This window comes from Clavispora lusitaniae (genome assembly GCF_014636115.1).
Source record: "Clavispora lusitaniae strain FDAARGOS_655 chromosome Unknown tig00000038_pilon, whole genome shotgun sequence".
In the NCBI taxonomy this organism is placed as follows: Eukaryota; Fungi; Ascomycota; class Pichiomycetes; order Serinales; family Metschnikowiaceae; genus Clavispora; species Clavispora lusitaniae.
In genome coordinates, this window is record NW_027093976.1 from 1,597,578 (window position 1) to 1,621,572 (window position 23,995).

At 42.1% G+C, this 23,995-nt stretch overlaps 10 protein-coding genes and 1 non-coding gene across 11 annotated transcripts; 5 read left to right on the forward strand and 6 right to left on the reverse strand. All coding sequences in view use genetic code 12, as the record gives it.

Annotated features, from left to right (window-relative positions):
* Positions 1–41: 41 nt before the first annotated feature.
* On the reverse strand, positions 42–2,576 carry FOB63_001862 (uncharacterized protein; the record flags this gene model as incomplete). Its single annotated transcript, XM_002618007.2, has 1 exon — positions 42–2,576. The coding sequence occupies one exon, from the start codon at positions 2,574–2,576 to the stop codon at positions 42–44; it is 2,535 nt and encodes an 844-aa protein (XP_002618053.2).
* A 318-nt stretch (positions 2,577–2,894) lies between these two features.
* Positions 2,895–5,324, forward strand: PIF1 (DNA helicase; the record flags this gene model as incomplete). Its single annotated transcript, XM_002618005.2, has 1 exon — positions 2,895–5,324. One exon carries the CDS (start codon positions 2,895–2,897, stop codon positions 5,322–5,324), a length of 2,430 nt encoding a protein of 809 aa, XP_002618051.2.
* Positions 5,325–5,427: 103 nt separating this feature from the next.
* On the reverse strand, positions 5,428–10,008 carry FOB63_001864 (lysophospholipase; the record flags this gene model as incomplete). Its single annotated transcript, XM_002618004.2, has 1 exon — positions 5,428–10,008. The coding sequence occupies one exon, from the start codon at positions 10,006–10,008 to the stop codon at positions 5,428–5,430; it is 4,581 nt and encodes a 1,526-aa protein (XP_002618050.2).
* Positions 10,009–10,294: 286 nt separating this feature from the next.
* FOB63_001865 (uncharacterized protein) lies at positions 10,295–11,899 on the reverse strand (the record flags this gene model as incomplete). Its single annotated transcript, XM_002618003.2, has 1 exon — positions 10,295–11,899. One exon carries the CDS (start codon positions 11,897–11,899, stop codon positions 10,295–10,297), a length of 1,605 nt encoding a protein of 534 aa, XP_002618049.1.
* A 900-nt stretch (positions 11,900–12,799) lies between these two features.
* Positions 12,800–14,821, forward strand: FOB63_001866 (uncharacterized protein; the record flags this gene model as incomplete). The annotated part of the gene is made up of 1 exon (XM_002618002.2): positions 12,800–14,821. One exon carries the CDS (start codon positions 12,800–12,802, stop codon positions 14,819–14,821), a length of 2,022 nt encoding a protein of 673 aa, XP_002618048.1.
* Positions 14,822–15,172: 351 nt separating this feature from the next.
* Positions 15,173–15,571, forward strand: FOB63_001867 (guanine nucleotide exchange factor; the record flags this gene model as incomplete). Its single annotated transcript, XM_002618001.1, has 1 exon — positions 15,173–15,571. The coding sequence occupies one exon, from the start codon at positions 15,173–15,175 to the stop codon at positions 15,569–15,571; it is 399 nt and encodes a 132-aa protein (XP_002618047.1).
* A 119-nt stretch (positions 15,572–15,690) lies between these two features.
* On the reverse strand, positions 15,691–17,796 carry FOB63_001868 (uncharacterized protein; the record flags this gene model as incomplete). Its single annotated transcript, XM_002618000.1, has 1 exon — positions 15,691–17,796. One exon carries the CDS (start codon positions 17,794–17,796, stop codon positions 15,691–15,693), a length of 2,106 nt encoding a protein of 701 aa, XP_002618046.1.
* A 384-nt stretch (positions 17,797–18,180) lies between these two features.
* Positions 18,181–19,857, reverse strand: HGT16 (Hgt16p; the record flags this gene model as incomplete). The annotated part of the gene is made up of 1 exon (XM_002617999.2): positions 18,181–19,857. One exon carries the CDS (start codon positions 19,855–19,857, stop codon positions 18,181–18,183), a length of 1,677 nt encoding a protein of 558 aa, XP_002618045.2.
* An 816-nt stretch (positions 19,858–20,673) lies between these two features.
* Positions 20,674–21,804, forward strand: FOB63_001870 (uncharacterized protein; the record flags this gene model as incomplete). Its single annotated transcript, XM_002617998.2, has 1 exon — positions 20,674–21,804. One exon carries the CDS (start codon positions 20,674–20,676, stop codon positions 21,802–21,804), a length of 1,131 nt encoding a protein of 376 aa, XP_002618044.2.
* Positions 21,805–22,244: 440 nt separating this feature from the next.
* Positions 22,245–23,606, forward strand: FOB63_001871 (uncharacterized protein; the record flags this gene model as incomplete). Its single annotated transcript, XM_002617997.2, has 1 exon — positions 22,245–23,606. One exon carries the CDS (start codon positions 22,245–22,247, stop codon positions 23,604–23,606), a length of 1,362 nt encoding a protein of 453 aa, XP_002618043.1.
* A 75-nt stretch (positions 23,607–23,681) lies between these two features.
* FOB63_005540 lies at positions 23,682–23,754 on the reverse strand. The gene has a single exon. It is a non-coding gene; the product is annotated as a tRNA-Thr (tRNA).
* Positions 23,755–23,995: the final 241 nt, after the last annotated feature.

A 23,995-nucleotide genomic window follows, 5' to 3' on the forward strand; every position in this document is an offset into this window, starting at 1 on the left:
CGTAGAAGAGATAAAGTATCAAAACCCGTGCACCACTCATTTCATGGTTCTTGCCTATTTGCTCCAATAGCCCATCCTATACCAGAAACAAGTAAATTTGACAACTTTTCACCAGCTTGAGCTCGCGAAAGAGAAGCATCACCAACAAGATTTTTAATATTGCTCTGAATTTGGTTGCGTGTGGATTCTACTGCTCGTTGAGTAGTTTCTGTGTATCGCGCGCTATCCTCAGTATACCATCTGTGAATTTCTTGATTTACATGCCTTAGTTGGCCAATAATCAAGCGACTGTTGTCTACAGTCAAGTTTGAGGGTTTCATGAGTTTTAACGTTGACGAAAGAATTTCTCTCTGCTTGAGTAAAATCTCAATTTTCTCCGCGCTGATTTTCTCATCATATTCGTTAAACCATTCTGTCAGAATATACTTCCCCACCTGGTAAAAGGTGAGCCAAAACCTACCAAGTTGTTCTGATTGACCTCTGGTCACATAAAAATTAAATAACTCTTTCGATTGCTTGTAGGCGAAAGCAAAATTATCATCGATAAGAGAGGATTCAATGCATGCAGATTGAACCTTTGGCAAAAAGGAATCTGTGTCTTCAATCTCAAGAAAGAGTGCAAGATCAACTACGATCTTGTATAACTTCTCATAGGCAAGATATGATTTTGGATTTTGCTCTAGGACAGATGAAACCAAAGAGACGGGTGAAAGTGGCTCATCATCATCTAGGTGGTTGAGCCTGTTGAGAATTTGCTGCGGCGTGATGGGTAAATTCTTGTCTAGAACCAATTTGAAATTCTTGAGTTGGCCCAAAGCCTTGACAAAGTGTTTTAGCCTCATAGTCGTGTATCTTTTATCTTCTTGTATGTCTTTTTCTGAAGATAATACTGTCAATACATTAAGACATTCTGCGGCAAGCTTCATTTTTCCAATTCGTTCGTCAATATTTGATGCTGTCAGTACCAAATCCCAGAACTTTTTGACACCAAGATCAAAGATATCATTAGAAGAGATCTTAAACTCTTCGTTTTTGCTTTGATAATATTTCAAGACCAAGGAGAATAGATTTCCGTTGAATAAACATTCGATAATCAACTGGTCTATATCGCGTATCAGAGAAACATCAGTTCCAACAAACGTGCTAACGAATAAGTCAATGGATCCCAATACTTGTTTATAGTTTAACTCACTGACACGAGATAATATCTTCAAGATTTCTTGTTGTCGCATATCATAATCCACAGTTGAGGTACTCTTGAGTTGAAAGTACTTTCCCATAGTTAAACCATTCATAGGATATAATGCATCACAAGTCCGAGCAATAGACTGTAATGTAATTAAAGACTGTGTAACTGGAGCTTTCACTAACATCAGAATCTGATTTTCTAACCCGATATTTGAGGAATTGTTCTCAGTAGCAACTTTAGCGCTCGCCTCAAGAGTTGTGGCTATATTCAACGGAGAAACGTTTTCAATGTTTAAAGTAGTCACAAGATAGTTGGCAGTCAAACTTATCTGACTATAAGCCTGCGAAAGTTTGGAAGGAGACAATCCCGCTTCTTGCGCTATGGTTTCCTTGACGCAAGAAATGACATAAGCTCTCACAAAGTTCATACATGCATGGGAGGAAAATGATTCCTCCTTTTTGGCAAATGAAACAACACTTCTCAGAACCCTATCCCAAAGCTGAAGATGTTGCGTGAGATTGGTAGTTTTAGCAGACATCCATGACGATAATGGATCTAAATTGTCTCCATTATAAGCCAAAAAGGGAAGAATAACATTATTCAAGTACAGAGAGATGTCCATCGTTTCGCTATACGTCACATCTTCCTGACTATCAAGTGGTTCAATCAACTGGAAGAATTGGTCATCAGAAGAGAACTTTGACAAAAAATCACTGGTTGAGCACTTGAAGTCTCCGAGAGAGGCATAATTCCTCCAATAATATATATAGGGAAGAATTAGACCATTGAGCCATTTGGTAAACTGACTTGAATCATTTAATAAAGCGAATAATGGGTTTAGCTCACTCAAGTCGTGGTGGTATGAGGACAATTGTAATGTTTTGGCTTTAATGAACGAGAACAACAATTCTTGTGTAGTTGCGGATCCAAAAGCACCAACAAAGCCAAAAGACTTTGCTTTTAAATCCAAAAATGCTGTTAGGTCTTTTACGATCTGGAGTATTGCTTGCAGAGACAATGCATTGTTAACCGGAGACTCGCTAGTGATCCACATCAGTAAATCTTCAACGTCCTCAATTAGATCTGCCTCCTCTAAATGCGCTTGTCCATGATTTGATAGAAACAATTCATCAGCAACTGTAGCAATTTGTTCGGGAGAAATTGAGACAGGACTTATAATAGTTATAAGTATTCTCAGCAAGTTTGCGGGTGTGGTGAATGGGAGTTGGTTTGACAATGCCACCGGAATCAACTTTTCGAAGATTTCGGAGAAGCTTGATGGTTTTTCAGCAAGAGTTTTGCAAACAGAAAAAAATAACCATGAATCAGCTTCCACAAGAGCTGTTGACATGATCAAAGGAAGTAGAGATAATAGTGTTCTTTTCATGTTGTATCATGCATGCAGTCTTCGTACAGGCCCAAATTTTCGTATCTCTTGTCGTAACAAGCCGATAAAACTTTAATCAAATGAGTGTACTAAACTCAATGGATTTTAAAAGTCCCAATTATGATAGAATAGGTTACTTTACTGCCAATAATTGCTCGTTCCAGTAACCGTTTTAAGTAAAGAAAGGATCGTAGTCACGTGACCCCCCAAAACCACTATCAGGACAGTTGAGAACTTAGCATAGTAAATATCCAACTGCTGTCAACTACACAAGTTGAGAAATTTCATGTACAGCCCTTAATCCTCCTCATTGGTTTTATGATTCAACTTCGATCTGCCCTACTCCACTCCACACGGCATCCATTGACATACACAATACAGAAACCATACTCATCGTTCATGTCAGTGATAAACAACAGAGATGGACATAATGTTATGGACCACCTCGTTCCTTCAAAGGAATCACTAGACAAATTGCATTTATTTGAGCTATCCTCTTTTAGTGACAGTCAAAATCTTGAAGAATACGACACGTCTTACAATAGCATTGGGCACAAAAGCGATGACCCCTTCGATCCTGCTGACTTGATAGGTTTGGTGGGTGTCCAACCTTTGCAGAACATTGTGAAGGATGAACCCGTAAAAAAAGAAGAACAACTACCAAAGGCATCTATCTCACACAATTCTTCCCAGCATTCATCGACCACCCTAGAAACAAACATTAAGCACGAGACACAAAACAGTCCAACGAGTCCAGTTCTTAATTATTCCAGGAAAAACATAGAAAGTATCAACTCATCGCCTTCACATGCCATATTCAAGAAGCCAAGGTCGCTCACGTCATCTCCTGTTCGCCAGTTTTCAACGTCATCCATTGCAGAGGCTCTGCGACAAATCCAAGAAGACAGGCAAGTGGAGAACGATGATGGAACGAAGAAAGGGAACAATTATGTGAAATTGGTCAATTTGCCCAATCCAACTATTCAACTTGCAACCCAAAGACCCCTCGCAGGCATGATAAATGAGCAAGGCGAGGCCGGACAAAGCGAAGGAGAGAAAGTTGTCAAGCCTATAATACTCTCGGCTGAACAGGAATATGTTTTACAGTTAGCAAAAGAAGGCAAGTCTATCTTCTTTACAGGTTCTGCAGGAACAGGAAAGTCCGTACTTCTTCGAGCAATCATTAAAGCTTTGAAAACAAAGCATGGTAAATCTGCAGTTGCCGTCACAGCTTCAACAGGGTTGGCAGCATGTAACATTGGAGGAATAACAGTGCATAGTTTTGCAGGATTTGGCCTAGGTAAAGGAAAAGCTCCAGATCTTTTGAAAATGGTCCGCCGAAACAGGAAGGCATCCATGAGGTGGAACTACACAAACGTTTTAGTGATTGATGAGATTTCAATGATTGATGCTAAATTGTTTGAGAAGCTTGATTATGTCGCTAGACATATTAGGAGAAAGAAAAATGTTCCATTTGGAGGATTGCAACTCATAGTGTGTGGGGACTTCTATCAGCTACCTCCAGTGAGTAAGATAGAGTACCAGGTCGATGGAAGCGAACTTAAAGAGGATGCTGCCTTCGCTTTTGAAAGTGAATCTTGGAATCAAGTAGTCCAAGCAAAAATTATCTTGAAGGAAGTCTTTCGGCAAAAGGGTGACCAGAAATTTATTGATATTTTGAATGATATGAGGCACGGCGTCGTTACTCCTGCAGCAGAAGCTGAGTTCGCTCGTCTTTCTCGGCCTCTAAGCTGTCCTGCTGGGATTGTACCCACGGAGCTATATGCGACACGTTATGAGGTTGATAGTGCGAACAATATGAAGTTAGCTCAGCTTCGGGGATCCACACGGCTTTTTGAGTCAAAAGATGGGGGCACGCTACCTTTGAATATAAGATCAGCGATGCTAATGAATTTTCTTGCACCACAGAAGCTCTTCTTGAAATTAAATGCTCAGGTTATGTGCATCAAAAACTTTGACGATACATTGGTGAATGGCTCACTTGGAAAAGTCGTTGGTTTCTTAGATCGCGATACTTATATGTGCTCTGAAATCAACAAGCAGCTGCCAAATCTCAGCTTTGACGAGTTCCAAAAGGTTCTCAAAAAGAAAAAAGTTGAATTCGTTATTTCGCAAAAGGAAGCGGAGGCAGGGAAAACTTTAGATACTGAAACAAAACTTAAGTTATCGCAGGATATAGAAAATTCCTCCCAACCATTGCTTGACAGCGTTTTTAATTTTTTCTATGAGAATACTGAACATTCGAGTGAAACCACAGAAGAGCAGATGACCACGGAACAATTAGTTTCACAAAACAGGAAACGAAAGTTCGACTTTATTCAACAAATACAGCAATCATCAAAAGGAGAGAAATTTCCTTTGGTCCGCTTTTTAAACCCCGATGGAGTGACCACTAGAGATGTTTTAGTCGAACCAGAGAAGTGGGAAATTACTGACGACAAATCAGGGGAAGTTTTAGCTTCAAGGGTACAGTTACCATTGATGCTTGCTTGGGCATTGTCTATACACAAATCGCAGGGCCAAACATTACAAAAAGTTAAAGTCGATCTAACTAGAATTTTCGAAAACGGTCAAGCTTATGTCGCCTTGTCAAGAGCTGTTTCTCGCGATGGTTTACAAGTTGTGAATTTCAGTAAACAAAAAGTCCGAACACATAGTATTGTGGAGGAATTTTATGAATCATTGTCTACTTCAGAGGATTTGGCATACATCAAGGAAAGAAAATAAATACATTTAGTTCAGGGAAGGTTATATATTACATAGGATTATTTGAAACTTTTATATTTCATTTTTCGTTATCATCATGAAGGTAAGACGCTAAGAATCAAAATCAAATGGAGTTGCGTCTATAAATGCGCAGCTTGTTATTGTCACCTTGCAAGTTGGTTTTCATACCTGGGATTGATGGTAGCTTACCTTCAGACTCCCATTTAGTGAGCACTTTATCGGCATACGCTAGCCCAACGTTGTAAATCTCGTCGAATTTCAAAAAATCAAGAGTAGCATAGTCATCGATAGGTGGACGAAGATAGATGACACCTGGAGTTCTTTTTGCCATCTCGAGAGCGTTGACACTAGCAACATATGCCAATCTAAGCTGAATTTCCATCATATTTGGAACATTGGGATGCTTAGAAAATGGATTTATCCTGTTCAAAAGGACCCAGAAACCTGACAAGGTATCTCCATAATTCATTGGAGTTCTATCATCGATAGATCCAACATCGACTGCAATGATGTACTTAGCTCCCCTATTCTTCATCTCCAATACTGGAAGGTTATCCAAGTATCCACCATCTAAAAGCATAGAGCCATTGAAAGTTATAGGAGGAAGTAAGCCAGCCAATGACATCGATGCTCTAATAAATCTCCAAGCATACCCCGTTTCGTGAATTTCCATTGTAGAATTCGTGATATTCGTCGAGTTGCAAAAGTATCTAATCCAAAAATCTTCAATCTGGTGATATCCAAAGACCTTCCATATGCCTCTGTTGAATTCATAACCAGTAATATAGGAAGTCACAGGGTATGTCAAATCTAGAATAGATCTCCAAATAGAACCAATTCGCCTGGAGAATTTCTTAGTCATCCCGTAAATCGAAACACTATTATACTCCTTTGCATAAAGACCGCCCACAAATGAGCCAATAGATGTACCACCTATCATATCAACAGGAATTCCATGTTTTTCTAACGCCGTTACAACACCAACATGCGATATACCTCTTGATCCTCCTCCACCCAAGACAAGTCCGACAGATTGATTGGAAAGAATTCGTGCTAATCGCAAAAAGTCATTCTTATGAACAGCAGAAGTTTCCTTCGTATAGTTGACTCTTTCATTAAGTCTGACTAACGAGGCAATTGCCCGGGACTTCACGTTTTCAAACTTCAATTTAATGTTTGGATTAGCTTTACTGCTCAACTTGAGGGCTAATTCCGAAAGAATGTTGCCCTTTTTCTTCACATTATTAACTGCATTGTCTTTCAGTAATTCCATTTGAATGTGATGATGCCCATGTACCCAGAGTCTGTTTTTGAGCCAGATACTTGTGGATCCAGGAAAAACAGATTTCTCTGGATGTATCAAACATAACTCCGTACGAGCAGTGGTTTTGAGTTTAAGAAGGACCTTTTCGTAATCACCAGCACTTGTTGCGCATTCATCATCTTCGGCATCAGCTAGTAACAAAATACAATCTCCTTGAGAGATGCATGTTGATGTCCAGTTTGATTTCAACGGAGTGTCACACACGTAAATGACTGTATCATATTCTTCTTCCAAAAAGGCGAAGAATCCAGAAAGTTTGAGCCTTGCTAACCTCTCGTCAAAAGCGTTTCGTCCAAGATGTGTGAGGATAGATGCCTGATCAAGTGCAATAACCTTACGACCTATAGCCTTCATAGCATGCACTAATCGCTCAGAAAATTCTCTAACAGGAAGACCATTGACTGTCGGTAAGATTGTGATAGTCTTATAGTCACTGTTGATCTCAGATACAGAGGATGACGTGACGGTTGCAACAGCAGTTGCATACTTTTCGTTCTTGCTCATTTGTATGGCACGATCCGCAACGATACGTGTCACCTTAACCATAATCGACGGAATTCTCATTGACAACATTTCAAACAAGGCTCTAGGAATTCTAGCCGTCTCGGAGTCTCTGACTGCAATCAATGAGTTCGTTCTTCTGGAAGCTGTCAAGACCTCTACTTCTCCCACAGACTCACCATGACCATACTCACCTAGCACTTCATAATCATCGCTTTTCACTGTATGAGAATGCACATTTGAATTGTCAATGAGAGTATTTGGAGTGAGAGGAGATGTATCATCAGTATCCAAATTTTTGTAGCGAATGACACGAAACCTACCACTCAATACTATATGAAACCCATTTGCAAGGTCTCCCTGATTGCACAAAATTCCACCAGCAGGAATATGACACCACTCTAGCGCAAAGTCAATTGTACGAATTATACCCGGAAGCAACGACTTGAGCTTTGCGGCAACAGGAAGTTGCAAGAAATAAAATTTATCCATCATAGCAGAAATGTCCTTCTTTGAAATATGCGCAACAATAGCACCATTGCTTCCACTTTTAATGCCCACTAATGATTTGAACCCGAGAATGGTACTCAAGTAGCCAGCTAATTCTCCAGAATTAACTACATATAATGTTTTCGGAGCCGAATTTTCAGAATCAGACTTGGATGGGAAATCAAGAAGCACTTCTAAACTACCATCTATCACGTAGTACAATCCCGTATCAGAAGAATTTTGGGGAACTAAAGTTGTATTCGCCGCGTAATATTTCACTTCAATGTACTTGCTGAAGGCATTCTTTATGGAAGCAAAATTGAGACCGTTTGATAAACTGCTCGACTCCCTCCTCTTATCAGGTAAATGGTCCTGACCATTTACTTTTCTTGAGCCATCCTTAGTCTGGTAAATTGTGTTATAAAACTTCTGGGAGTTCAAGTTTAAGGACGATGATGGGCGCGATGTTGATTTGAATGATAAACCTTTCTGCGTTGCGTCTGTAGTAAAATCTGAAAGGTACTTTTCGCCACTTATTGGAACAGAATTATCGCCACCCATCAATGCAGACAATCCAATCTGAGATGAATTGGCAGAAAGCTGGCCACTCGTCATTGCAGATAAGTTCATGTTCAAAGCTAACTCTTCGATTCCGAGCATTTTGAAAATAATTTCAACTATGGCAACACGAAGCGAAGTTTCCTCAGTTTCTTCTCTCTCATCTGAGAATACACGGTCCCTAATATTCTCCGCAGGCTTATGACTATGCTTCTTATTCAATTTGGGAAGAAGAGGGCTTTCACTAGAACTATTGTTCTTTGGCCGTGGATGTTTCCTGGACGAGTCTTCCTCTTCATTATTCCACAGACTTGGTTCCTTGTTAAGGTCAGGTTTTCTAGATAAAGGAACTGAGGAGAGCAAATCTCCAGGATGCGATGATTTGGAACGCGATGCTAACACAACATATCTTGATGAGCTTTCTCTATTCAAAGTGCGGGGTTTCTTTGTCGATTTTGGAAATATATCAACAGAGTTAAGTTTCCCAGATTGCTTCGTACGGTAGTGATTGAATTTCTCAATTACACCGTTATAAAGATAACTAGGTAGTTTGCTCTCTTCAGTTGAAGCATTCAATGCGACTTCACAGTCAAAGATCTCCTTTGTTAAGCCCAAGTAGTTATGGACAGCATTCATGGTCACTTTGTGTAACCTCATAAGCACCATAGTCACGATATGAGATGTGGCTTTAGGATATTTCGATTGGACTCTCTGAAATGACAGATGAGGGATTATTGCGATTGTTGCCGTAGAATCCTCAGGTTTAGAGCCAGCCTTTTTTGGCCGAACAACTATATCCGGAAGTTGAGCAGACGAATAATCTAGTGAAGGCAAGTTGTTTTGATCCAAATATCCCATTGGCAGATCAGGAGATGGTGGAACTGTTGAGCCAAAGGAAGGGGAATGAAGGGAAAAATTTTGAAATTGGGGTGTATCCTTCCAGAGGAAACCTTGAGGGCCCCACTCCGTTGGTCTTATTGAATTGGGTGATAATGCTGAGGCCGACCTTTCAATACCATTTGCTTTCAGCTTGGGTAATAATTCTTTTTCGGGAGAATTGATAGGGGAGCTCAATGAATTTCGTGATCTGAAAAGATCCAAGGTGCTTAGTAACGAAGACAATGGCGAGCCGCTCTTGACCTCATTCAATAGCTGGTATCTATGCTCCCCAATAATCAAGACATCTTCCAGATCTTGCTCAGTGTACTCCAGCGGTGATCCATTACCCTGTTCTACCTTTGTGAAAACTTGTACTGTTCCTTCTACCACGATGGAAAACCCTAGCTTTTCCTCCAAATAGAGAATTTCATCACAAGCGAGTTTTTGAGTAGTCATACTCTTGGTAAGTTCGTGGAAAACGGGTCGTTCTAAGTACCCAAACACCTTGATGGCGCTGAGAAACTCATCCAAGTAGTTCTTTGATTTGTCCGTCCCACGCTTCTTTTTTGCACCATTAACATAGTCCACACCCACTCCAAGTTTCAGACCTGATTTCTCGGGTTTTGCTGGGGAGTTTTTTGAGTAGCGGGTGAGGTATTTGTGTCGCACAATTAAGTAACTGAGTGAAACAGTAATTGCAAGATAGAGAAGCATCAGCAGAAGGGACAACGTCACCAGGAAGCGTGTTTGGAGTATCGATACTGTCTTCTTCGGGAGAACGACCACCACGTTGTTAACTAGCACAAGTAATATCCATAGCCAGTAGAGCATGATGTTCACAACGGAAGTATAAACCGAGCGAGCCGAAGAGTAAGAAGGCTCCACCCTTGCGACTGCATCGGAAGCTGAAACAAAACCTATTTCAGCCAGCATCGTATAGGCGTTGTCGCTACGATCGTGTGAGCGAAAAAAAATCCAAAAGCACGACCAAAGATTCGATGTCTTTCGATATTCTAGTTAGAGCAACCCGATGCACGTGCCGCGATAAATCTGGAGTGCATCTACTTCATTTCTCCTACAAGGTATGCACATTGTACGTATGTCTCACTTCCATACAGGACATTAGTTGACACATTATTTTCTCTTACCGATTTGCTGTTACCCCCAAAGTCCTAGTCCTAGTCTTAGAATAGCAATAAGTAGCAAGGTGTCCATTTATTTATTTCCTATTTTGGGAATCATCATATCCAACGGGCAAGCAATCGAACCGTCTCAAAATGCGTTCGATACCGTCCATCCCTTTCACCAATTGCGGCAATTCAGGACCGTAGCTAATACGTACAAAGTTGTACCAGATCACATCCTCGAGTCTACTCAAATTTTGCGGATTAATCAAAAAGAAAAATCCGGGTACGACAATCACCTTTTCGTGAAGGCACTCGTGGAAGAAACCAAGACAGTTGCTCAACTTTCCTGGTAGATGAGAGAGCTTGAGCCAGAGGTAAAACGTAGAGTTTGGAGTATTCTTTTCACTGAAATGGAAACCCATAGCTTTCAATCGACTAATAATGTAGTCACGTTTCATTTTGAAGTGCAACTGTAGAGCCTGCATCTCTTGCTTAACTTTCAATGGTTTCAAGAATTCCGCGGCAACGTACTGAAATGGAGCATTCGACCCACCGTCCAAGAAGGAACCTGCAGAGCTTAATGCACTGATGTAGTCTTCAGGGCCCAATACCCAACAGATACGCCAACCTGGTAAGCGAAATGCCTTCGTGAGACCATTCAACAAGAGAACTGGATCCTTGTTAACGTCTTGGACAAATTCTGCAGAGGATATGGATGAGCCTGTGCAACCTTCGTCATAATAGTAATGCGAATAGAACTCATCCATGATCAAGAGGCATTTTTCTCTGCACATATCATGAAGCCGCTTCAATTGATCCCGCGTCATACAATGACCAGTAGGATTTCTAGGGTTCGAAGTAAGTAATGCCGAAACACCCCTTTTTAATTCCAATTCGATAACATTCAAGTGCATCTCATAATTATCAGCTTCTTCTAAGGGGACAGGGATAGGCGAAAAATTTTTGAAAAGAGAGAGCATCTCGGCATATGCTGTATAATCTGGTAAGAAGAAAGACAAGTAGCAATCGCTAATAATGGATGCAATTCGCGTCAACCCAGCCCGGCCACCTGGAACGATGCACACATTTTTGTATGTATACTTGGATGACCATTTTTGGCGGTAGGTTTCATTGTAGTAATTGGCCACGGCCTCACGCAACTCTTTGATTCCAGCAGTCGGTGCATACTCTTTGCTTATATCAGTAATGGGGACGGATGTAGGTCTTTTGAACGATCCGGGAACCGTGTCTCCATGTTCCGGAGCACCTTGTCCCAAATTTGCCCATGAATCATCGCCATTGCCTTGATACCCGTATTCTGTTGCTCTTTCAGTGACCCATAAGACACCAGTTGAAGACTGTTTTGTGTTCATAGCAGGCTTATTGATCTCCTCATTAAATTTCGGCCGAGGTACCGGAATAGGTGAGCTTGACCTGCCATTTTCCGAATGGGAGAGTTTTTGAAGCAAGCGGTTGTGGTGCTGTTCATTTACAGTCAATTTATTTGTCTTTGTTGGTGCTGATGGTGGAGTTCTAGACAGAGGGCCATCTAGAAACGACGAAGGTAAATGTTCACGGCTCTGGCTCGAAAGTTTCTCCAAAAGGGAAGAAGCGCTGCGGCGAAGAGGCCCGGGTAATGTGGACTCAAGACGCTCAAATTCGCTAACAGACTCGTCGTCTGAGGCATAAACTGACATTGTTGTTCTTTTTCGTGGTCAATTTCTCAAGACTTCCTTAGCACTGGAGGTAAAGGCGTTTATAAATGTGGGGTGTGCGCATTGGCTAGTAATGAGTAATATTTCGCGGACGGAAGGGCCTGCGGATACGGAACCTTTTTCTTCATCTTAGCACGAGAGTGGCCTTGGCAGTCATCACAAGTGTGCTAAACCGATGTGGAAAAAAGTGTAGGAGATGCCCACCAAGTCATCATTGCTTGCTCACAGTGTGTTTTATATGGTGTTCCTTGCCATTGTAATCCAAATGTCTCACCACTGGAGAGAGGTGTCTTGATGCCACAAGAGTGTAGTTTGAATGAGTGAGTTCAAACACTGGAGTCAGCAACAAGATGAATTGTCATTTGAACCGAACGCTTGTCTTGCTTCGATTCTGATGAGGTTGTATTCGTACGGCGCAGTGACTATTACTCAAGACGGTTAGTTATTTGTTCGCAAGGAAAGCTTGTCTTTCGGAGATGGTACTCGTCTCGACCTGTCTGCCTACATGCACCAATCACATTGTCCGGGCAATTTTAGAATAGCATGACAGTCTTCTCCACTTTGTCTGGGAAAATGCGTGCTCCGAGGCATGCGGCTCTTTCTTAACTGGGCGCGAGCCGCATAAATACGTTTGAAAGCGTCTTATGTGCACACAGTGTGTGCCCGATTCGGGGTATTGCACGGCATTTCTCCATTGTGGCCACTACGAGCCATGATGGAGTGAGACCGGCAGAAATACACCCACTCTGATTTGCTTGATCTATATAAGAGTTTTAGTCCAGCGGATTTTTCCTCCTCTGCATATTCCTTCTTCTCTTATCAATAGTCCTTATACTCTCTTCTCTCTCCGTTCCAAAGGACCCATCGCCTGTACATTGTACGATGCTAACGAGGATTCCTAGATGTCCCCCCGCAAATTACACATACCCTTCTTCTTCTTCCGAAACCATGGGCCAGAGTTCGCTGAAACCAGCGTTCGGCGCAGCATTAACTCCCCTGTCGACAATCCCGAACTCAAAATCCCAGAACAAGTCTTATCTTGACCGCAACTTGCCTAATATCTTCACCGTGCTTAACAAAGAGTACGCCAATGACTACGATTACCAGCGGCATCATACGAAAAAAGATCTGGCTGCGGAGGAGCAAGGGGGTCTCTTCTTGCTGCCGGTCATGTCTAACGAAACCGCCATTTCCCTGCTTTCCGCTTCTTCCGTGACTAAGGATTTTATGTTAGTGGATCCGCAAGTAGTCAATGTGCTGCAGACTCAAAACTTTTCGCCACTTCTACTGCTTCCGATGGAAATTTTATACCAAATTATTGAGATTGTCTACTACGATGAGAGCACATCATCGATTCCTGCGAATTTGGAAAAGTTCTCCAAAACTATACCTGTTCTCCTGAAAACGTTCAACCAGTTGGCGATCCGCTTTTTATATAAGTACGCCATCTTCAACCGACCCCATTCTTTTGACCGTTTTCTACGCAATGTTGTGAAACAGCCTGATATTGGTCAATACGTCGAATTTATGGATTTCCAGACGTTTACATCCATTGGCTTAGGAAGGACCGGAAGAATGAACCAAGAAATTCAGATGGTCACTTCTGAAACGATTCTGACTGCATTACGTTTGTGTCCTAATTTGATAGAGTTCTTGGCATCCGAAAATATCCAAGATGACATGGACGTCCAAGTGCTTCTGCTTCTTTTCAATGAATTACCTAAGATCCAGGCTATCGATTTCTGTGGAGCTTCCCTGAAACTGTTCGCTGATGCCTTCAATCAGCTTGTTATTCATGACAGGATGGATTCAGTAATGTCTGATGATAGCGACACTCCTGATTTTCTGGAGCACAATTTGAACCACCTTTTCAAACTTTCTTTCCATGATTGTTCGAACTTGGCACCTTCTGTGTTCCAGAAAATTCTCCCTCATTTGGTTAATCTCAGGCGTCTTGATGTTACGCACACGTCAATAACCTCAACTATCCTTTTCTCTCATGTTCCTGAGTCCTGTAGACTCACACACTTATCCTTAGCACGCTGCTCTAAATTGACAACAAAAGACTTGATCCAATTCTTGACCCGCCACCCTGCCGTTTCGCAAGGTTCATTGAAATGGCTCAACTTGCAGATTGATTCCAACGTTGTTTCTCCCTTGAGTGATCAATACCTTTTGTTTACTTTGAAATCTCTTAATGCGCCAGATTTAAGGTACCTCAACTTGGGAGGAATGCCTGTGAATAAAGCTGTTCTCAACTTGATCAAAACAAGATTTACAAACCTAGAGAGCTTAGCCATTTCACATTCTAATGTCGATATGAACGACTTGATACAATACATGGATAATAACTTGGCTATCAAATTCCTTGATGTCACAAACTGCAAAGCTTTGAGCAGAAGAAACCTCACACATTTTTTGAAATCATGTTATGACTCGAACCTTGAAGCTCTAGAGTTTGATTACAGGGTTCTCTATGACCTTACCGGTGGGGATCACATTCGGGTAGATCCCGTGCAAACAGATTTTTCAATAGGAAGCACAGCATATCTTCCACAAGCTTGGAAGTTTTACGATAATGAAGGACGACGCTCATGGATTTACAAGATTGACTCCTCCGACCCATCATATGATGCCATTATATCCGGCAATTCTTCTGCATCTTCCCAACCATCTGGTTTGGTTTACTATGATTTGGAAACGGGTGCAAAAATTGAATCAAAAACATCAAAGCCAGCATTTTTGAAGTATGCTTCGAGAAAAATCAATTGCTCGATTGGCTATTATAATTTGAAAACTACAAAGAAGAAGGATTATATCAACGGAGGTTTGAATGAACTGGTCTGGCCCGTTGAATTCAGCCAGAGAGGAATTTACAATTACTACTCGTTAAATGTGAAATAGCATGAAAATGTGAAGCAGATCAGCAGGTTCTTGATCATGATAAGCAGTTGATATTCATTTTTAGTTTCATGTCTCAACAAAAGAAGGTTGGGCAAGTGAGAGGCATACGTCTTTTTTTATATTTCTTTGAAGCACCATTTGCAGTGAATAATGGTCAAACAGAATGACCCTCTACACGGCATAAGCTTCCAATTGCATAATATAGAAGGTTTCATCTTGTATAACTGAAGTGCGTACATCGCGGACTAGATAATCACTACAGTACTTTTTCGCGCTTAGGCTCGGAAAATTATCGTAAACGTTCAAGGAACAGCGGCTTACTCATCCACTTCTCATCCACTTCTCATAAACATGCCCATCAAACTGTATTCAGATTTGGGTGGAAAGTGGCCAACAGGAATCGTTAGATGTCCTTTTGATTCGTGCAACACTCGCATCATCGCTTTAACTCCGCAGCTAGCTTCGACTGAAGTACTTTTAGAGAATGCTCCATCCATGGCGGCTCAGGGTAAGTCTTTCTTGCAAGTGAATGATGTGTGGGACTTTGACAATGTTGGTGTGTCACGGACAGCCCCAGATCTCGAAAAAAGCGAAGCGGTGGGCCAACTCTCTAAAGTGGAGCGTTTACTCATTTGTGGCGAATGCGATAAAGGACCCATCGGTTTTGCTGGTTATGTGAATGCCCAAGATTCAGACGTTAAAAATCTTCGATACTACTTGTCGTGTGACACGGTCAAATATGACGTTTAAATTCAATCAAGTACAATAAGATGCATATAACAGACAAGATTCATGGTATTTGGGAAATATAAGAAATGGAAGACTAAAGAAAATCATCGAGAATGCATACGATGCATGTTGTTTGTTTCTTACAACCGTACTGTGCGGTGTGTCTTGGCAATTTCCAACGCCGTGTGGCGGGCAAAAGCCATTGTTGTGATCATTGGGTTGGCACCTGAAGCGGTTGGTAGGAGACTAGAATCAGCCACAAAAACGTTTTCACACTCGTAAAGTCGGCCAGTGGTGTCGCAAGCTCCATCTGCTGGTCCTTTCCCACTCATGCGGCAAGTACTCATCTGGTGAGCTGAACCATAACTGAGACCAAATGCGGACAATGGAATATTCTCACAATGTTTCCGCCATTCCTGATAATCCTTATCTGTGATTGCACGCTCTTCCTTTGGCTTGCTGCTTGTGAAACGACGTACTTTCCAGTATGGATGGATGATTTCCTTACCACCTTCAACGTAAATAATATCGGCCGCCGCTAACATGGCCTGTTGTATTGAATACCGGTCAAACTTGTTTATGGTATAGTCCACAAGTAAAGCATCATCCTTACTAGCGTCATATGACACTGTACCTGACAGCGTGTCTCGCGCCAACAAGATAAAGGCGCCGGTTTTCTGGTACTTCAACATATCTTGCCGCAACTGGTCTGATGAGGACCATGGGAAGAAGGCTGACTCTAACATAGGAGTGTGTAAGAGTGTCTCGATTCTTGCTCCATGGGCCTTTCCATCCAAGTCGGCAGTCTGGGAACAGATTGATGTCATGATCGAATGGTTATAAGGCTCCGTATCATCGTCCCAGACTCCAAAAATTGCCGAAATTGGGTGCAACTTTAAATGCTTACCGATATTCCGGTTGCGGAAACCTGACTTTTGGAGAAGAACAGGCGTCTGGAGTGATCCAGAAGACACCACATATTTTTTTGGCCCTCTGATTGTGAAGATTTTTCCGTTTCTTAGATTGGTACACTCAACCCCCACTGCTAGTCCCCTCTTATTACGCAATATCCTCTGCACTAAAACCTGGTCCATGAATTCTGTACCGTTGCTGGCTGCGTCCCTAAACCAGTGATTTGCAGAGCCTTGTTTGATTCCCCATTTACATCCTAAGTGGCACAAGCCGCATGAGTGGTTGGTATGCCGCCCGTTATTCTGATGTATGGGTCTAGCAGGATACCCTAATTTGGAGGCTCCTTCCAAAAGAACCTTGTTAGTGTGCGAATGAGTGATACATTCCGTAGATGCTCCCATTTGCTGGAAGACGTAATCCATGTCAGTGTCATATGACTCGTTGGCAACCCACTCGACTCCATGGTTGTCGTACCATTCCTTCCGAACCTTGAAAGGTGTTTTGATACAAGCTGACCAATTGATAGTGGAACCTCCACCAAAAGTTGCACCAGCCAAGAGAAGAGTTTGTGCGTTGGTGGTCGCTATATTTCCTCCACCTTCGTACAATGCTTTAAATCCGCTCTTGTCGTCAAAAACAAACTCCTGGTTCTTGTAATATTTCCCTTTTTCAAGAACAAGACACTTGATGCCACTTTTCGCTAATGTATGGGCTACAACGCCTGCTCCAGAACCCGAACCAATAATAAGAGCGTCAATGTGTGGTACGTACAACTCCACATTTTCTTCAACTGGTGGGCTCATCATTGTGTACTCAAAGTCATCCCTTTTATAATCCTCGTGCAATGACTCTCTCGCATCTGTTTTAGGGAACCGCATTGCCTCAGCATGAAGATCAGGCATTATTCGTTGGAATGTTGTAACAGTAAGAGTCAAAATAAGACTAAAGATCTTATTCTTTGTCTCGAACGGAGAATTCCTCCACGAAAGAAGAATCCTAGCCTTCTCATCGTCATCCATTTCCCGCAAAAGCTTAGTTGTTCCTGTGAGAGCAGGCGATAATGTTCTCAGTCCTAATACTGTAGTCAAAAAGCAAAAGAGACGGATTGAATCGGAAGTGTTAGAGACGACAGTCTCTTTTAAAACTTCTCTGAAAGCTGGGATTTTAGAAGGTCTCGAAACAACTTGGGTGTATTCTTCGAGCTTTGAATCGGCAAATTCTTTAGACACATATGGTCTGATGATTTCTGGCTTCACCTCATGGATGAATCCATCACAGATGGCAATGAATTCGTCCAAATGTCTGTCTTCAACTTTATTTGGTAAAAAGTTCATTTTCAGTGAGTGGTAGGAACAAGGAGAACTTCAATCAACTATGCATTTCTTGAGGTACAATTCATCATGTCCACTCTTTATAGGTTCGTCAACCCCACATTACGCGAAATGAATGTCTTGTGAAAATACTCCCGGAACCTGCATATCTGAGAAACATAAGCTCATCTTAAGATAAGCACATGCTTCAAAGGAGAGATCCGGCACCCATAACTTACGAAGTATAGGGTCTTAATTTTTGGCGCTCAATGGTAAGAAGTCTCGTTTTTTCTACCTCTTCTTTGTTTATTTTGTCTCTTCCATGCCGCATGAATTGCATGTGAAATACCAAAAATATGGCCAACATTACATCATTAAATGTTCATTAGTCGATATATATCACATAATTTAGTTTGAACTTTTCTGTTCAACGGACTCCACAAATATCCCACTCTTATCTTCATGAATTTCTTCTCTCCCTTGTAGCATGACCGTTTCAAACTTTTGCAAAGCGTGAGAGTGGGCTCTCCAAGCGGGCACTTCAAACAAATAATCAACAGCTTCCAAAGGCACGTTCTTTGTTTCCGGATAAATGAAAAACACAACGACTGGAAATACAAGAGAGCAAGATGCGAACAAAAAGTAGTATCCGTATCCTATCGCATTCAATGCCTGGCCAGTGAAGTGGCCTATGATAAATGCCCAGAACCAATTGGAAGAAGCGTTGACAGCCTGGGCAACTGCTCTAACAGACTGAGGGAAAAATTCAGCACAAATAACCCAAGGCGTACCGTTCCATGTTGCACCATAAAATACAGTCCAAATGTAGATCATCGCTTTGGCTGCTGTTCCTCCCGAAGAAGACGAGATGTTTCCTTCTTTTAGTTGCGATGTTGGGTCAGCAATCTTCACATAGGCTCCAATATACCACATGCATAAAGTACACGGTATCGCAATGAAGCAAAGGCATACACGACGACCAAATCTGTCCACAAGGAAGAAGACCCAGATGATAGAGGCGACACCTTTCAATATACCAAAGATACCAGTTGAGAGCAAACCAGCATTAGACCCGCGTACACCAAGTGACTTGAAAATGGTTGGAGAGTAGTATGTTATGGCATTAATTCCAAAACCATTTTGCATCATGAATAAAGATGTGGAGAGTACGAGTCTGTAAAGTAGTTTTTTAGTACAGAAAAGGGCCTTCATGGGTGCAAAAAAACCCCTTCCTGTCTCAGCATAATTCTCCTCAATGGACGTACTGATCACTTCCATCTCATGGAGTGAGTAAAGGTGATCCTCAGGCAAATTTCTCAAGTAAGACAAATTTTTTCTCGCTTTATCAACCTTACCTCTTGCCAAAAGGAAACGTGGAGACTCTGGAAGCAAGAAACAGAGAATCCAAAAAATTCCCGATGGAACGAGCTGGATTGCAAAAGGAATGAGCCATTGTTTTCTGCTCACAGGCACGTGTTTCAAGACTCCATAGTTGATCCAGTATCCCACAATACCTCCCACTTGCCAAGAAACCTCCCAGCATCCAACTAGTTTCCCTCTGATGGCTGATGGGGAGATTTCTGACACATAAATCGGAGCTAAACCCGAGCAACCACCAATGCCAAAACCAGTCAATACTCTGCCAGCATAAATCCCTCCTAAGCCATTATCTTTATTGGAAATCAAAGAGATGGCAGCACCAAAAGTCAAGAAGAATCCAGAAAGAATGAGGCCTACCTTCCTTCCCAAATATTCGCCCACTGGGTAGAAAAACAAGCATCCAAAATAAGCGCCAGCTTGAAAAACAGAAACAACATTTGCCTCGATGTCTGCCTTTTTCCCAGCAGACATTTTATCTAAGCCAAACTCCTGCTGAAAAGAAGTCAAAGACACTGTACCTCCAATAAACCCTGCGTCGTAACCAATTATGATGGCAGCAGAAGCTGCCGTTATGGCTAAGAGGACAATCTTGTAGTTGTACACCTCGTCTGGAATCGGTATTCTTTGAAGGTCTTCTTCCTCTTTCACCGATCGGAGAGACATTGTATCCCCAACATGGGACAATTTGGTTCTTAAATCAAGCATGGACGGAAAAAAAAAAAATGTTCAATCGGCGAACAGAATTTAAATAGGCCCACGATAAGGCATTGGTGTGCATTTAATCACTTCGCTGCACAAAGAGTCATTCATGCGCGGGGTAAGTAATCAGCTGCAGGCGTTCATTTCGTTCTGCCGCGTAATCGTAGATCATCGTCGGCGATTGATACATTTCCTGATTCGCTTAACATTCAAAAGCTGATACGTCTGAAATTGGGACATTTGGATCAACAAATTGGAGTCCATCTTCTGCTCTCTCTGAGACGATTTTGCTACTGTTTATAAAGAGTTTCTGGATGTGGGTCTCCGACGTCGGTGCGCGAAACTTAAGTCCAATGTATAAGTATGAGATCTCAAGAATGTTTTCGCTACAATAAAAAGGTGATGAAATTACTCATGTCTACCGATGATTGCATTCTCTATTAAATGTGATTTTTCGATGATCCACTAAGTAAATGCCTGGTGGGTGAAGGGCCTTCCGTTACGATTCTTCGGAGGAACGGCAATTGTGTGGGAGAGTCCTGCATTTCCTACATTTCGCTGAATCAAAATATTTCCCGCCATGCTAGTGTCTTCATTTCCCCGAACATGTTTGAATCCCTCCTAATTTCATAATTTCATTGTCTTAGCAGCCCTCAGAATTTATGAGAGCTTTGTATCGAAAGAGTGCATAGACCGTCTCATTATCTTCTTCAAAACTGAAAGTCATTGCCCTCAACTACAATATCTCCACATAGAATTTCTTTCTTGCCTCATTAATTCTAGCAAATTGAAGGTCAATGAGAGTTCTAATGCCTCTGAAGAATGGCATGCAATGCACCTAACATAACCTTAGACGAACAATCTCCACTACTCTGGTATCCATGTTTAACATCACACCTGTACACCATGTATACTTCTCATTCGCATTGTAGTAGTGTAGTAGGTATGGATACTTTGGTAGAATACACTTCGTCAGAGGAAGAAGAGCAGAATCCAAGTGTAATACCGCCTATAGCAGGAAGCGAACCAGAGAAAGAAACAACAATTCAACACCTGAATCCATCACCAGTGTCCCCCACATCTCATCTTCATAGTCTCGTACCTTTCCTGGCAAACTACAGCATGAATCGCAAAAACCTATTATCAGGATTTCTACTTCTCCCCTGGAAGCCACTGCCAGCTACCATGAGCCGCTTACAAGTGTGCAGCCAAAAAGCAGCCTCTGCTATCAAATCAAAGTTTCCAGAGCTCAACTCAAGATACGATTGGCATTTTGCCGGTGCCAACAGACCTGTTGTGTTCGGTAGGTTTGGTTACACAAATGTGGGTGCAATCAATTCACTTCATGTGAGCTTGCTCCCAAATTTCTATACGGAAAAACATCGTTTCTCACAAATAAGAGCCAATCTCAAGCGCGCAGTAAGCCTAATATCTCCTCCCGGTGAACTCCTACAAGAGCAAGAAGCGAGCGCAATAGATAAGATGCTACTGAAGCATCCGAAAAAAAAATTCATCTCCTTAAAGATCAAACCGAACTTGCGATGTTATATGTCTAGTAAATCTGGAACAGTGTTTGTGGCCCTTGATATCAACGATGAACCTTCCCTTGGTGACCATATGCTGGCTGAATACCGCTTTCTCCGAACAATGACAGGATTGGCAGAAGAACAGCTTGAATTGCTTAATTGCGAGTACGACTGGAAAACAATGGTGACCAATCCTTCCAAAAAGTTGGATGATGGGCTTCCCGTGATCAAGTACCATGTAACATTACTAATTGGAGAAATTCAAATCTTTGATCGAAGACTCAAATCTGGCGAGTTTCGAAAGCTTAGAGATGTGGTTCAAAACTGTAACGTTTTGGAGGACCTAAAGGACATAACGGTCGATGTGGATACTCTCCAAATACGCAACATTGCAGGCTTGACTGCGAACATTGACCTTATCAAATAAAATTAACAAACACCCACCCCAATGTAGCACTAATAGCATTCAAACTTAGAGATATCTCATCCTTATGGCACCTGTAACTCTCATGTCTTGACTTAATATTTTTTTACATTTTTATCGTATTTTTTTCGCTAAATGTTTATTCTGCCTAGGTTATTACTTATCGCGTTTTGACTGTTCCTTGGCAAAACGCGAGAATATCACTGAGCCATACGAATCCTTACTAAATCTTACAACAAGACGGTGATGAATTCGAATTAACGGCCATATGAAACGAATCAACATTGAACAGCAAAACTTCCATTCCCTAGCTATCAAGAAACTCTTTTTGGCTTTAACAGATTGGAAATGTCCTGCTGTCGTTCGCCGAGACCTGCTTGTCTGCACACCCACTTTTCCGGTATTTCCACCCTCTCCTCCACCATTTTATCATCACCGCCAGCATGTTCAGAAAACACAGCAAGCAGGTAGAAAAGCAGCTCATTGATATCGTCAACAGCAGGAACAACTGCAATAAGTGTGGTGAGTGTGGTGCAGACTATCCAACATGGGCCTCCTGGAACCTTGGTATTTTACTATGCGGCCGGTGCGCCAACATCCACAAGAAAGTTCTTTCCCGCGGTGGGCCAAGAGGAGGACCCATCTCCAAAGTCAAATCTTTGACGCTTGAGAACTGGACTGATGAGCAGGTGGATTCCTTGAGAAGGATTGGCAACAAGAAGGCTAAGCGCAGATGGAACCCAAAGCTGGTGCGCTTCCCACATACTGATGACGATGATGAAGGTCCAATCGAACGCTTTATTATTGACAAGTACGTGGAGGGACGATTCAGGGATGGTGCTATTGACAGTGATGACTATGAGGACAGAATGAGCCGCTTTTCCGATGACAGCGGTACGCTGACTCCGGTGGCGCGATCGTCACGTCTGGGTTCCAGCGTTGGCTTTACGGGTAATCGATCTCGGGCCAACTCGAGACAGGTACCGCGTTTGACCCACAGGAAACTTACGACTTTTGAGCAGACGCAATACCAGCTGCAAGTAGCCAAGATCATGGGGTTCGGCTACAAGAACAGAGATGCAGTATTGGAGAGTTTGACCTTGAGCAACGGTGACATTGATTTTGCATTGGATATATTGGCTAACGACGCGAAAATCAATCCTCTGCTGAGCGAACTTCCTCCTGAGTTGCCTAAACGCCCATCGACTGTATCGACTCAGTCCTCGGCACAAGGCACTACTTTACCCACATCGGCGGGCTCTTCGAATGATTGGTGGACAGGCTCAACTAGTGCTGTAGCTGAGCAACCGCAGATCTATCAGTACACAGATCCTGTCACTGGGCAAGTGTCGTATGTGGACTCAAATGGACAACAATACTTGGACACCAACAACCCGCAGCACCAGCAACTTTTGATGCAAAATACACAGATGCTTACACAACAAGCTACAAAGCAAAATGTCTTGTCTTTGTATAATCAACCCAACAACTTTACCACCAACGTGGCCACGCCCACCGGCCAGCAACAAACACAGGTAATGCAGGGCACTCAACAGAACCCACAAGTTCAGAACCCACAACAGGTGCAACAGAACCCACAGATGCAAATGCAAATGCAAATGCCGACCATGCAGACTCAGGTCCCCCAAAACCAAATCATGCAACAGAATACAATGCAATTACAAAATCAGTTCCAACAGATGCCCCAACAGGTGTACATGCAACCTACTGTACAGCAACAAACAGGATTCTTTACGCCGCAACAACAGTTTCAGTATGGCCAACCCCAACAACAATGGAGATGATATATATGTGTACGAGAATAAATACAAAATTTTTGCCCGGAAATTGAAAATCTTCAAATAAAAAAAAGAAAGAACTGCCTTCAGCCAGATTCGAACTGACGATCTCCTCATTACTAGTGAGGTGCCTTACCAACTTGGCCATAAAGGCGATTTCTGGTCGACATTATTCTGTAACATATATGAATCCGTAAATTTACTATCACCAACGGTGGTCCTTCTGTTTCAATCGTCAAAGCTGGTATTCTATCGCGAAATTATTGCCATACCACTTTACAAAGACCCAATACCTGCATTGGTTCAAATTGTAAGGAATACAAATCGCCAATCGAAATGAGAAACATACTTGGTTTCGTATGGCTGAATGGTGATTAACGGGATGATGAATCAAC